The sequence below is a fragment of the Anoplolepis gracilipes genome, chromosome 16, assembly GCF_047496725.1.
Source record: "Anoplolepis gracilipes chromosome 16, ASM4749672v1, whole genome shotgun sequence".
Taxonomy (NCBI): domain Eukaryota; kingdom Metazoa; phylum Arthropoda; class Insecta; order Hymenoptera; family Formicidae; genus Anoplolepis; species Anoplolepis gracilipes.
Genome location: NC_132985.1, coordinates 1,555,016 through 1,568,313, shown reverse-complemented (window position 1 = coordinate 1,568,313; position 13,298 = coordinate 1,555,016). Strand labels below are relative to the sequence as shown.

The window sequence follows — 13,298 nt, the reverse complement described above, 5'->3', positions numbered from 1 at the left end:
ATAGAACGCACGGTGATATTCAATTATTCCGCTTTCACAGACGGACTGGAACGATGGTAGAGCTCTCTGCGGAATTGTCAGAAATTTGGGTGGTCCGGCGCCATCCTATGAGAAACTCGACACCAACCCATCTGCCTGGGAACATAATTTGCAAATGGGTAAGACACCCATAAATGTATGTTTTCTACATACATTTTAATGTATGTATATTAAATAAAAATAACATGTCAATTCTAATAAATCGTTTGGTGCGTGTGTAATAATATAAAACAAATTATATATATATATATATATAAAATATAAAATTAAATAAAATTTGACTGACTTTAAAACAATCAAATTATATTAAATATATATTCTTTGTAAGGTATCGACGGTGGTAAGAAACTTGGTGTGGAACCAATCTTGAAAGCGAAAGATATGGCGGACCAGAACGTGGAGCATTTAGGTGTGATGGCGTACGCGGCATACTTTCAATGGGTGAAGCCTCGCCCTCAAGCAAGCCAACAGATCGCTGTGCACATCGATAGCACATCCGCCCGAGTGCAACAGCCGGTTGGTCAAGTCATTGTTTGTTAATTACATCTTCGCGTTACGGCTAATTATAAGCCGCGTTCACGAATTTTCACCTCCGCGTCACAGTTCTTTCTCGATCCCGTTTTATCCGTAAAATCATGATCGTTCGATGAAACAGCCGTAAACTTTTCAGCTTTCGATTTTTTCGATCATATTTATTTTAGTAAAGAGGTACGATCTGATTGCAGGCCCACTTTAAACTAGAGATGCTCACCAAAGATGTAAATGCGAGAGAGGTGCGCGGTGAAATAATCAGTCCCAGCGGACGCGTGGAATGTAGACTTACCTGGAACGGAATTCACGGCAAAGGCACCTTCGTACCTACGGAAGTTGGTATGCACAAGGTTCGTTCAAAGGATAACATAATTAGAAGATGTTCGAATCTATCTTAAAAATAAAATTTTAATTTTAAGATACTTAATTTTTTGAATCTGCAAACTTTTAAGAATTCTATTATTGAAATCTAATTTTTCTATCTTTGAATTTTTAAAAAATTATAAATAAAATAAATAAAGTAAAAAATATATAACATACGATATTAAATATCATATTATCTTTTGTGTTATTAAAATTCGTTATTTGCTTTTCAGTTAATGGTGTACAATGATAGCGAGCTGGTGAACGGGTGTCCCTATTATTTTAGAGTTCTACCGCCTCTAACGAAAATCAAATCCCCGGGCATGGATCCTTGCGCCATAGGATCTATCGTTGAAGTTCTAGTCAACAGTTACGGTATGTAATATACGTAAAAGAATTCTTTTTCGACGGACAAATTGAGAATTGAAATTGAAAGTTGAAATTCTGTGTTTAGGAACTAGTCATGATGGTATTGATGTGACCGCATGGTCTCCGACCGGCAGATCTCTGCCATGTCCCGTTAAAGAAAAAGACGGGGTTCATACGGCGACCTTCCAGCCCGACGAAACGGGAGAATGGAGCATTGCGATAACGCATAAAGGAAATCACATACAAGGCGGTCCCTTCACTTGTTTTGTGTTTGATCCTAATGGAATTAAGGTACAATAGACAATATACTTTATTTGTCATTAATAATTTGTAAATAAATGCGTGTTTTTACCATCTAAATTTATAATCATTTTGTTAATTGCAACATTATCAATCGATACAATCAATTCGTGATTAATAATTTATGAACAGAGTCAAATTAGATATGTTACATTCGTTATTTATGATAATTACATTTATATTTAATATTAAAAAAGAATGATCATGCAAAGTAGAATTAATTATGTGTACCGAGCTATCCTGTAAAATTTTTCTTCAATACATTTTTTAGCATATGATAAATTTTTATTATTTATTATTTCTTATTATTTTATTAATTTAGATTAGTATAATAAATACATTTATATAGTAATATATGTAGTACAATATTTATATATATTTATCCGAGCGTATAACTCTATAATTTCTATTTTATATAACTGACACATTATTAATTAATTTCTCTTATATATTAAAATCACATCATTTTGTGCTGTAAAAATAATTTAACAATATTAACGATGTTTAGCTCTTGGATACCGACGGTGCCATGCCCGGACAACCATTCTCCTTCATCGTCGATGCGCGGGGAACCGGCGGGCTCGGTGATGTAATTATCGACATCGTCCACGATAAGCAATCGATACCCTACAGGATGGAAGATTTTGGACACATGCAGTATCGAGTGTCCTTTGTACCAGACGACGTTGGCAAGTACCGCGTGTACATGTACTTTAACGGCTCAGATGTGCGCGGTTCACCATTCTCTATACGAGTGGGCACGCAGAAAGGTTCACGGAGATCGAAGGAATCTACTTCCAGTCTAGAGCGATCCAAAGTGTCTTCCCTGGAACGCCGAATGAACGGGCTAAATATTTCTGCGACGGAACAGACAAGTCCGACTCAGAAATTATATACGTCTACCGTATATAAATCCATTAGTCCAACACAGCGTGGTTATTCGCCGATTCATCAGGCTAGCCCGACCTACAAGACGACAAACAATTACATCACCGAAAACTCCAGCACGTCGACCTATCACAACACCAGTTCGTTGAATCACACCCGTTCACCGAATCATTTCAATCACAGTCCTGTACAAAGGAACGTGCAAAGCCCGTCGGTGCTGAAGGAGACAAAGGATATTTATGGCAACAGCGCGTATAACCATAGATCGCCAAATCTGCAGAGTCCTACTTATATCAAGGAATCCAAGGATATTTATTCGTCTAGTACACTAAGTAGATCGCGATCGCCGGATGCAAGTCCGATAGGACTTATCAAAGAGTCCAAAGATATTTACAACTCGGAATCTCTGAAGAGGTCGCACTCGCCGTCGCGCTCGAGTCCGTATCGCAGCACCGCAAGTCCTGTCCAGAGTCCTGTAAACCGCAGTTTCAGTCCAAGGACCAGCGACAAGGACATGTCATTTAACAAACGTGGATCAACGGACAACGGCGTTGTGGATACCAGCAGCAACGTACGGGTGTCTTCGATGGTAAGTGGCACTTCTAGGCGCGATTCCTGGGACGCGATCGCCAAGACGAAGTCACTGCTATCGTACGGCAGTTTGGAATCCCTGGCGAATCTGACTAACAACTCTCCGACCGCGGAAAATCGAGATAACAGTCCAAACAACTTCCTGAATAACAATTATAAAAACGCGCAGAATTATACCACGAAGAATGTGTCATCGCATTCTGCAACGACGAGTTATTCATCCGTACAGAAATCTTCAAGTCCTGATTATGGCACTGGACAAAAGTACGAAAGTAGTCAGACGGCCACTCGTCATCACGGCATCCTAAAGAACAAGAACAACAACTACTATGGCAAGAGCGTAGATACGACGGATGGTACCGCGACGCACGATAGATACTTGAATAACGGCGGTTCCGTTTATGTATCCGCGTCATCTGGCAAAACGACAGGCTCGGCCGTCGCCACCGGAAGCGCCCTGGAAACGCTGCCGGTACATAGGCCAACCACTTTCAGCGTCAACTCCGATGTGGATCCCAATAAGGTGTCCGTCACCGTTACCGGTAAATCCCGATGCGACTTTCGACGTTAATGATGCGTGTCGCGAATACACGATGACGTCCGGTTTCATACTTTCTGCAGGTCCCAGCGGCAAGACCGTACCGGTACAAAGATCGAAATTGCGTGGCTTGATATACACTATCACTGCTGATGAGGTTGGCGAATACATCATCCAAATCCTGATAAATGGCCAGCATATCAATGGATCGCCCTTCAGGTTCGTAGAATGACAAGAACAATACTTTTATATTTTTCGTCTTTATGATACGAGAGGGATGTTTGTTTAAACTCTATTATATTTTAAGTTTAAAAAATCTAAAATTAAAGGATTTCTGCATCCTCTATTAAACATTTCTCGAAAGACTGAAATAAAAAAATTTAGATAATACGAAATATTTACGTAAATTTTAGATCGCAAGCGTATAATGCTCGAGCTATACAAGTTGGGAACATCCCAAACGGAGTGGTAAACCAACCGGTGGAATTCGAAAGTACGTATCCGATTGTATACGTCGTAAAAATCTAAATGCATTTGATAACGAAGGACGTTTTATTAGTTGACGGTTCGAGAGCCGGCTCGGGAAACTTGGAGATCCTCGTGAACGGAGGACACGTTACGAGTTTCGTGAGAGCACTAGGTAGTCAGCGCTTCCTGGCATCGTTTGTACCACACGAAGCGGTTACGCACTTGGTCGAGATGACGTTCAACGGGGAAGTCATCCCTGGTAAGTTACTTTTTGTGATACTTATGTAATCAGTTTGTGTGTGAAATCTTTAAAATAAATAAAATTTTGAAACGCGCTTTTATCTCTAAAAAAAAAATCAAAATTTACTCGTGAATCGTCAAATAATTTCATTTCTTACCGACGAAATGAATTAATTATTTCCTTGCACATAACAAACTTTTAAAATTTAGAATATATAGATAAAGATTTGAAAAGGGATTTTAAGAAAATAACTCCCGTTTTAATTGTTTAGATATAAATGCACGATGCGATATAAATTGCGTCAATTCAAGGAAGTTTGCGTCTCCTCCATAGTTGGAGCACCGTTAGAACTCGGACATTTATCCCGTTTCATTCGCGTAATGTTCTTACGCTAGCATTTGCGATCGCTACCTTTGCTCACCGCGAATATCTTAATTTTCACGGTACGGTTTTTAGCGCACCTTTCTTTTGTCAAATTCCGATTGTGGCGGCCTTTGGCGCTTCTCTTAGCTAGAATATATTCCTACCACGTACGCGCATGCACGCGTGCATGCACGTGTGCACGGGCACACATGACTCTTGGAATGTGCGATAGTCTTTGCCATCACCATTAAAGAAGCTGGAATGTGCATTCAACGTTGAAATATTGTTTAAAAGTACATTGCTCGAACGATGATCTAAGTCTCGAACCGACTCATCGATATACATATGAATAAGAATTAATATGTCGATATATAAATTGCCAATTGATCGAAGCAAATCGATTTTAAAATAATTTATAAATATTTTTATATATGAAGCAAGGAATACACATAGCAAAAAAAAGCTTATACCAATTTAATAAATTTGCAGTTAAAAAAATTTTAGATTCTAAATAAAAGAAAATATTAAAATTATCCATATAATATTACAGCATATTTTCATTAATATTTTTGTTAAATTAGCGAGCAAAATTTTATTGTAAAATACTATTCGTATTTGTTTTCTAAAATATTTTTTTCAATATTCTTTCAATCATATTTTTTACTTTATGGCTTAGTAAATCTTTACGTATTAGCTTGTATTCAGGAAAGTATTACGTATTCTAAATAGTTCGCCATTGGCACGGATCCACCTTGAGTTCTGTCACGCTTCGCCACATCAACCATAAGTAAAATATACGTACTATATAGCAATGTACATATTTCTCCTCTCTCACGCGTGCACAATTCACAATGTAGGCGCTCACAGTGATCTTATCATGGAAATCATTCACTACGTTACTCTACGGAACGTTATTTTTCTTATATGACCTTTAGTGCTGTTAGGTACTACTCCGTGGCTCGATTTCCGTTGACTATCGCGCGATCAGGGAAAGGTGTCGTAAGCGACTTCCGGTAGTCTCCTCTGCGTCTGCTTCACGGTTCACGGTAACTTTTCAAAACGGCCTCTGCAATATCTGTAAACGACAGCTTGCAAAATCTCCGCCTCTTCTTATCTTGCTCAATACGCATACGCTGAAGTAACCCTACCATAGGTATACACAACTTGGTCCCTCGAAAGTGAGAGAAACTCTTTCGCAGACTATCCTCAACGCGGATATTTTAATGGAAATTTCGAAAAAAAAAAAAAAAAAAAACAATGTCAAAAAATTATGTTCGTCTGAAAAAAACGCTTTGAAAAAAAAATGTGTTTCCTCTCCTCTCGCCGTGAAATCCTTCGTTGAGGTGAGAATGCAAATAATTATCGTATTCCCTTCCGTAATAAGTGCCTCTGAGCGTTCCACGCTACTTTACGTGCTTTGCGTACTTTTCCTTCGGACGAGAAGCTATCCAGGAATGTACACAGGGTGATCGAGTTCATCCGCGTCCCAGGCAAAGCAAGCGTGTCTCTAAGTCAGCGGGTCATCGAGCAGGTCGTTGACTTGCGATTTCACGCATTCACGTGACGTCCCACTGACCCATATGCGACGTCATCATTTTCTTCGGCTTCCTGAACGCGAATTTTTCCGCCGCAACCCCACCGTCACGAGGCTATGATCCACAATACCGAATGACGAGACGTTCTTTCCCATGCCATTTAAGTTACATTACTATACGACTTGATCGTAAAACAGTAGAAACGCATCCAGCTTCGTAAAAGAACGCATTAAAACGTATAATGGACAATAAATATTTCATGTATTTTTATTTAATTTTCCGCAATCAAGGTTTTACTTTTGAAATTAAAATTAGATCCAAATTATATTTAGAGATCCACGACTATTTATATTTGATATCCATCACTCAAAAAAATGATCTTGCAACTTTAGCAAAAATTTTCTAGGTGTAAAAAGTTAACTGAAACGGATAAATTATTAGCAAATACTGTGATACTGCATATATTTTGCACTTGATCAATTTAAATGACAAAGACAGAATTTATTTCTGTACTATTAGTGTAATTTAGACAGAAAATTTTTCTGCGATGCCTATCTTTAAGGTCTGTCAAAGACAATTATATTTGCGATTAATATCTGGCAATGGGATCTAAATTTTTTAGAGGTTTTGCTAGAATATTGCTGCTATAAATTCTATGCGTGACAAACAATATTCTAACAGATACAAAAGTAGCGATAAATTTTAATTGAGACATCTAGAAATCTACATTAGCAAAATATTTTTTTGAGTGATGTTTATCGATTTATCTAATTATTAAAAGATAAAAATTGAAAGCTTCGAGAAGAGAAAGAAACGCTTTCAGAAAGTGAAATTATTCGTAGAAGGACTAGAGTATGCGTAACTCCCCTACGCCACTGCACGTGCACGAATAATATTATTTGGATGCCATGTATAGTGCACTCTCCGCAGTCCGAACTGCGTGTTGTTCACGCAGGGAAGTAGCAATACACTCGGTAACCACATTATTATCTCTACCCTTTTCTCTGGCCATTACCGACGAGAAAAGAAGAATACAAATTCTTCTCTCGGCGTTTTCCAATACTTCCCGACGCACTTAGGTTTCACAATGTTGACACAAATTATTTCTCTTGCATAATGTCACCATCTTATCTGACAATCTCTTGTATATACATATAAGAGTATGTATACGTGGATACATATGTACATACATACAAGTATCGGAAAAAATTTAAATAATTAAAATAAACCCTTTTAGAGATTTTCAAAAGAATAAAAAAATAGTTTTTATTATTTTAAAAATTATATACTTGAATATCGCATTGTTTTAAAAATATTATATATTTGAGGATCGTTGCAATTTATACGGGAGAGTATGTCGAGTATCATTGCATAATTGGACCCGCGCTTCTGCATTCTTTCGATCGATATTTCACTTGCATCCGCTATGGAAATTGCGCATGGAATATGAGCATGTAATGAATACTGTGTACGATCGTAGGTGTGGCTACGAAATCCATGTCGGCGACGTATTTGGTTACGAATGAGGATACGCAAAGCCACTCTATCTACCTACCTATGTGAATATAAACACGCAGTCGTATGCCTTGTGCAATACCTAGTTCAATATAATTTCTATATTAGCCCTTTGTATGTGAGTCATGATTCGTCTCTCTCTCTCTCTCTCTCTCTCGCTCTCTCTCTCTTTTTAAAAAATTACATTAAAAAATCTAAAGAGAAGTGAATATATGAATTAAATTTTTTTACGAGAAATTCAATAATATTCGAAAATAAATTTATAGCAAATATAAATATTTAGTTTCGCTTTGCTACCGTCGTTACACGCCGATTGCACATTCCGCAGAATTTTATATTCGCTAGTTCTGTTTCCTTTTGCGTAATCATACAGCGGAGCGAACACACGCGGACCGTTATCATCGATCGGAAGAAAGAAACGAACGTGGTTGTTTCCCCGCGCGACACCCCATAAAAGTGCAGCGGCACCGATCAAACCGCGTGGAATGCGTTCTTATGCGCTTATACCACGCCAAGAAAGTTATCGCCGATCTCCCCCGGTCTTGTATAACTTTATCTCCATGTTACTTTTTCCGAAAGTCTTCCCCGCGTCTCGGTTGCCGGCCGGTTATCTTTGTTGCAAAGTCACGCAACGCGTTTATTTGAACACAAGTAGAACACGCCAGGGGTCTCAATCAATTAAAAATTGATGTATGATGTATCTCGCGTGCGTAATCTCGCGATGGAACGTTACATATCTTTCATCTCAAAACCCAGATGACAGTCGCAAAAAAAAAAAAATAAAAAAAAAAAAAAATAAAAAGTTAAACATTTTTAATTTGATATAAAAAGAATACATGTGTCTCTTTATGTAATTTATTCAATATTAATTATTAATTAATAGGTTTCGTTCTCCTTTCATGTACGCGGAGTAAATTCCTTTACAAGCTGCGACACGCATTTAAAAATTTGCAAATCGACCGCCTTACATAACTGCTGGGATTAAAAATAAAGTCGTTAATTTTTCGCTTCATGTAATCGCGATAGGTGCAGGTACGACGGAATCGATGGCACAACGTGACACGAGTTTAATAAAAGTAATGTTGTGTATTCAAGCGAGACTTCTACTTGACCATGGCGATCTAGAGACCGTGACAATCGATGAGAGAAAATCATACACGTGATTGCAATTATAGAAACCCAAGAGATTGCGTGTCGATACGCGATGCGCACTTGACACCGTTAATTTCACGACTCGTCATTAAGAAGATAATTAGTTCAAGTGAGATAATTAAGCGGCACATTAACTTTTGCCCGTTTTAATGTAGCTTAAAAAATAACTGTGATTCTTTCAAATGTAATGTGAAAAAAATAATGAGTTTTTCCAATATCTCCAAAAAGAAAACAAAGCGTAATAAATAAATTAATAAAACGTAAAAGATATTTGTCAAACAGTCGACTCGGTGAAACGTGAATTCATTTAAAAATAAGTTAAAGAGATAAACTAGAGTTGGACAATTTCTCACCCGGCGACACGCTCTATAGATTTTATCTTAGCTCAAGCACTTTGATAATGAGCCGCAACTTTAGAATATAATCTCACTTGTAATTAACCGTCCGATGCTTGTGCAAACGAGTGCAGTTGACTCGCTCGAATGATCGCGCTATGGATTTATTCCGGGACGAATTTTTCACCGTCATTCTCGTTCAAGGTTCTCGTCACGCAAGGATTTAGAAAATATTCAAGAATTCGATATTTAAAAAAAAATATATCGATATAAGGTTAATCTATCTAAAAAAATTAATCGTTAAAAATCTCAGCTTTGATTTTTTCGAAACTTTTTTTCATTTTATTCGTCTGAGATATAATCCAATAGTGAAACTCGTATAAAATTGTGTTATTTTGAATTAACATAAAAAATTAAAGGTAAGGGAGAAAAGCGACATCCGATATTTCCACGACCGCCATCGGTGATTTCAACGATCGAATCAACTAATATAAATGCGTAATCGCTTGCAATATGCGAGGTCATCGGTTCTCCAGCTGCGTTCTGTGATCGTTTTAATAACAATAACGGCGATCGATCGATTACATGTTATGAAATAAAACTTGAGATTGATTAGATTTTATTATTCCCTCCAAATACAGGATGTCTGGAAAAAAAAAGATTCTTACTATGATTGTATTCAATTCGCACTATCATTCTTTTCTAATGTATAATTTAGATTTTTACACACGTTGAAATTTTTTTAGACTCACGAATATATATTTGTAGAACTTCAAACTCCGCGTTTCAAAATTATTGTATATATTTAACAGTTTTCAATCGGCCAGTAAAATTTTCACATATGCTGACAATGAGGACAACGTCTTTTAGATTCTTATGACAGTTATGGATCTCCTTTCTTGAAATTAAGTTTGCATTGTCAGTTTGAACACCCTGTATGTCCGATATATAAAGACGGAGTTGTAATACGATTAGAATCAATAAAGATCGCAGCTGCAACCATCCGTCTATGACTCGACTACGCATCGAGGAATATCAGCGAAACCTGTTCATATACACGAAGAATTTAATCTTTTCAAAATATTAATATACCTTAACATTTCCCATATGATTAACATATTAAACTACCTCTAGTAAACGTCTCTCGCATTTTTATTCCATTTAATGCGCAAGTATTTCGAGATGCTATCTGGAACTGTTCTTCAACGAATCCGTATTTTCTTAATTAGTTCATTCAGTTACAGTTAAGCGACTACGTTTCGGTGGGAGGACTGTGAATAATTAATTAATATTCGCGAGTAATTATGTTTATCCACTTATGTGACCTTGGAACTTTCGGTGTAACACGTGAGAGGCCGGGGAATTTACAACAATTTTGGATCTGGTTGCGTGTCGGACGACCCGTTATGTCTGGGAATGCAGCAGCGATTCACCGTGCACGGTCGCTTCGACGTAACTTCTCCGTCGCCAAGAATGTAACATACGCCTCGGCGATTCAGCATAAAAAAATATAAACTCATAGCAGTATATCCAAATATTTTAGAATAATCGAAATTTCAATTAAAATAATGCTTTGAATGGAAAGCAGACTACCCTTGAATCGAAATGAAAGTCGCACGACAAACTTTTTTCTCAAACGACAAAATTAGGCAAGCATTAATTAATTAATAAGATACTACGACTAGATTTTATTATTGCAACTCTTGTCTTTTGTAATTGCCAGCTGTCTTCTCCGCGAATAAAATCGCAGCTGGCGGAAACATTCTTGAGATTCTCGTACGACGAACTGGGATGAATTATTACATCGATCGAGAGCCCCGATAGACGACTAATTTATCATCAATTAATTTCCACTATTGCAACGTCTTTAATGATCGCCGGCTGCGATTTTCCTCTGAAAAAACAGCAGTTTCTTATACAAGTAACTTTGCATGACGCTCCGAAGGAGTAAATTGTGATCTTCTTATGACAAACACGTAGACCGCATGTTATTAACATGTCGCGTTACATAAGAGCTACGTATGATACGGCGACTCGCAAACGTCGAAGGATTTATATATATAATCACATCTCGCGGATAGGTCACGCATGTCCTAGACTCTTCCTGCAAATTATGTATGTTATGCTAGTGTCAGATGTATAATACTTATGCAAGTAGCGCAAATACATGCAGCAGCCGTTATTTGCCGTTACGCACCGGTTCTCTGTGAAACAGTCATCGTGCATAGATAAGGTCGATTCATTAATCAAAAGTCGAAAAGAAATGGGAAACATTGGCGCATATATGATTAATCGATCGTTACGGAGGATTTAGGAAATTAATAACGTGCTTTCGAGAGAAAAAGAACGCTCGTCGATTTTCACTCGTGAGACCCGCACGATTTTCTATTTGTGATTCCACCCTGAAAGTATCGAAATACACGGATCAGGTATCACGCGAGAGAGATCGCACAGACTGCAGCCGGGTGAGTGAGAAACGGATGGGAGCAGTCGGATGTATCTTGTCCTCCCGAGGCCCCGCGCGATTAAGGCCCCTTTTCCCTTCTCATCCGCGATCGCAAATAGGCTGTAATAATGAATATGGAGATCGTGTCGCGTGTACGTAGACTTTCGAATGCACATGGGAATTTCATGTTTTACAAAAAGTATGCTAATAATGTGGAAAAACGTGATTGAGCAACGGATCGCAGGCGGAGAAAGTAAAGATATTCGAAATCGATCGATCATTGACCCCCCTCAGGTAAAAAAAAATCTGAAGCACACAATCGGCCTAGGAATTTCGTTCAATGTCAGCGAGAGTAGAATCAGACAGTATTCGATGATAAATAAAATTGAATTTATTTGCATTACATGTACTTAAAAGTTATTATTGTATTACCTTTCAATAAATAGCTCCAATTAAGTCATGCGTTGACGGAAATACTTAACATATTCGGATACAATTGTACAGAGAAACTGTGAAAGATCTCTTACGTCTCGAATGAAGAGAAATCCAAAACAAATGTCTCTCTTTTCGTTTCCATTATTATTTCCCTGAAATTACAAAAAAAAAAAAAAAAAAAAACAATGGCTTCAGATATATTCTTAGATTCTTTAGAAATTTGTATCTTGTAAAATGTTTTTCATAGAAATAAATTAAATGGCTATAATGTTACGTCATACATACCTCGGTCGCTTAATATGTGCTAGGAATACAGGTCAAGCGTAGTTGGAGGACCGCTTGTCGTATCGGTGACAGGACCGCCACCGAGTCGATTCGCGCGCCACGTGGGTATACGGCCCTGGTTCTGGGCCCGACCGCTGAGCGGCGGCAGTGGGCCGCGGCGCGGCGCGGCGCGGGCTGGGGGCTGGGGCACACACGCTCGTCGTCCCGTCCGTCGTTCAACTCGCTCGAGTCCGCCGCGTTGCGTTTCGCGTTGCGTCGCGTCGCGTCGCGGGTCGCGCGAGATTCAGCGTTCGGTTTTTTTTTCTTCCCCCTCGGTCCGATCGGGTGCTCTGCGTTCTTCGAGTGGGTTTCAGTTCGCGATTCGTTCGGTTCACTCTTCCGCGGAATATTCTCTCGTCTCCACGTCCGTTCCAGCGTGATGCAGCTGCGGGAAGCTGCCGACATCGCGACCGTCGTCCGAGCCGATCTCGCACAGTAGCCTCGAGAGTGAGGTGGGACGTCCCCCTCACCTCGCCGCTCTCCTCGTGGTAGAGATCCTAACGACGCAGGATCGATGCGCGTCGTCGAAGTGCATCTGTCGTTCGTGTCACGTGCGTCTTTGTTGGATCGCGAAATTCATCTGGATCCATCAGCCGCGCTCTTTTCTTCCATTATTCCTCTCTCTTCCCCTTTCTTTGTAATCTAGGTTCTTCCAGCATCTTTCTAGGTTTCCTCCTACATCGCGACTCGCCGAGGTAATTAACGACTCGTTTAAAATCTTTCTCTCGCTGTGACTTAACGGAATTCAAATATTCCGACAAGTTGTCGTGCTTCGCATGATGTCATGCGCGACAGTGAAATAGTCATGTATTTAAGAATCGTTTTTTTTTATCGTGTCTTCGCAACGTAATTTCGAAGATTGGAC

General features: G+C 38.8%; 1 protein-coding gene and 1 long non-coding RNA gene across 7 annotated transcripts in view; one reads left to right on the top strand and one right to left on the bottom strand.

The window, feature by feature from the left end:
* Positions 1 to 13,298, top strand: part of Jbug (filamin-type immunoglobulin domains fbug) — a 31,597-nt gene that overhangs the window by 7,879 nt on the left and 10,420 nt on the right. For 4 of the 6 annotated variants that reach the window (XR_012048290.1, XM_072908804.1, XM_072908803.1 and 1 more), the window contains 9 exons: positions 41 to 158; positions 368 to 555; positions 765 to 920; positions 1,167 to 1,308; positions 1,388 to 1,593; positions 2,111 to 3,623; positions 3,703 to 3,838; positions 4,033 to 4,112; positions 4,179 to 4,346. Coding sequence is in view for 4 of the 6 variants with exons in the window: in XM_072908804.1 (XP_072764905.1) it covers positions 41 to 158; positions 368 to 555; positions 765 to 920; positions 1,167 to 1,308; positions 1,388 to 1,593; positions 2,111 to 3,623; positions 3,703 to 3,838; positions 4,033 to 4,112; positions 4,179 to 4,346 (2,707 nt within the window). In the remaining 2 variants the exon portion in view is untranslated. Of the gene's footprint in view, positions 1 to 40; positions 159 to 367; positions 556 to 764; positions 921 to 1,166; positions 1,309 to 1,387; positions 1,594 to 2,110; positions 3,624 to 3,702; positions 3,839 to 4,032; positions 4,113 to 4,178; positions 4,347 to 12,879; positions 13,129 to 13,298 lie in introns of those variants that run through there. The other 2 variants (XM_072908805.1, XM_072908807.1) reach the window with 2 other exon arrangements.
* LOC140674902 (uncharacterized) lies at positions 9,259 to 12,479 on the bottom strand. The gene is made up of 3 exons (XR_012048291.1): positions 12,395 to 12,479; positions 10,357 to 12,261; positions 9,259 to 10,273 (listed from the first exon to the last, which is right to left on the bottom strand). It is a non-coding gene; the product is annotated as an uncharacterized lncRNA (long non-coding RNA).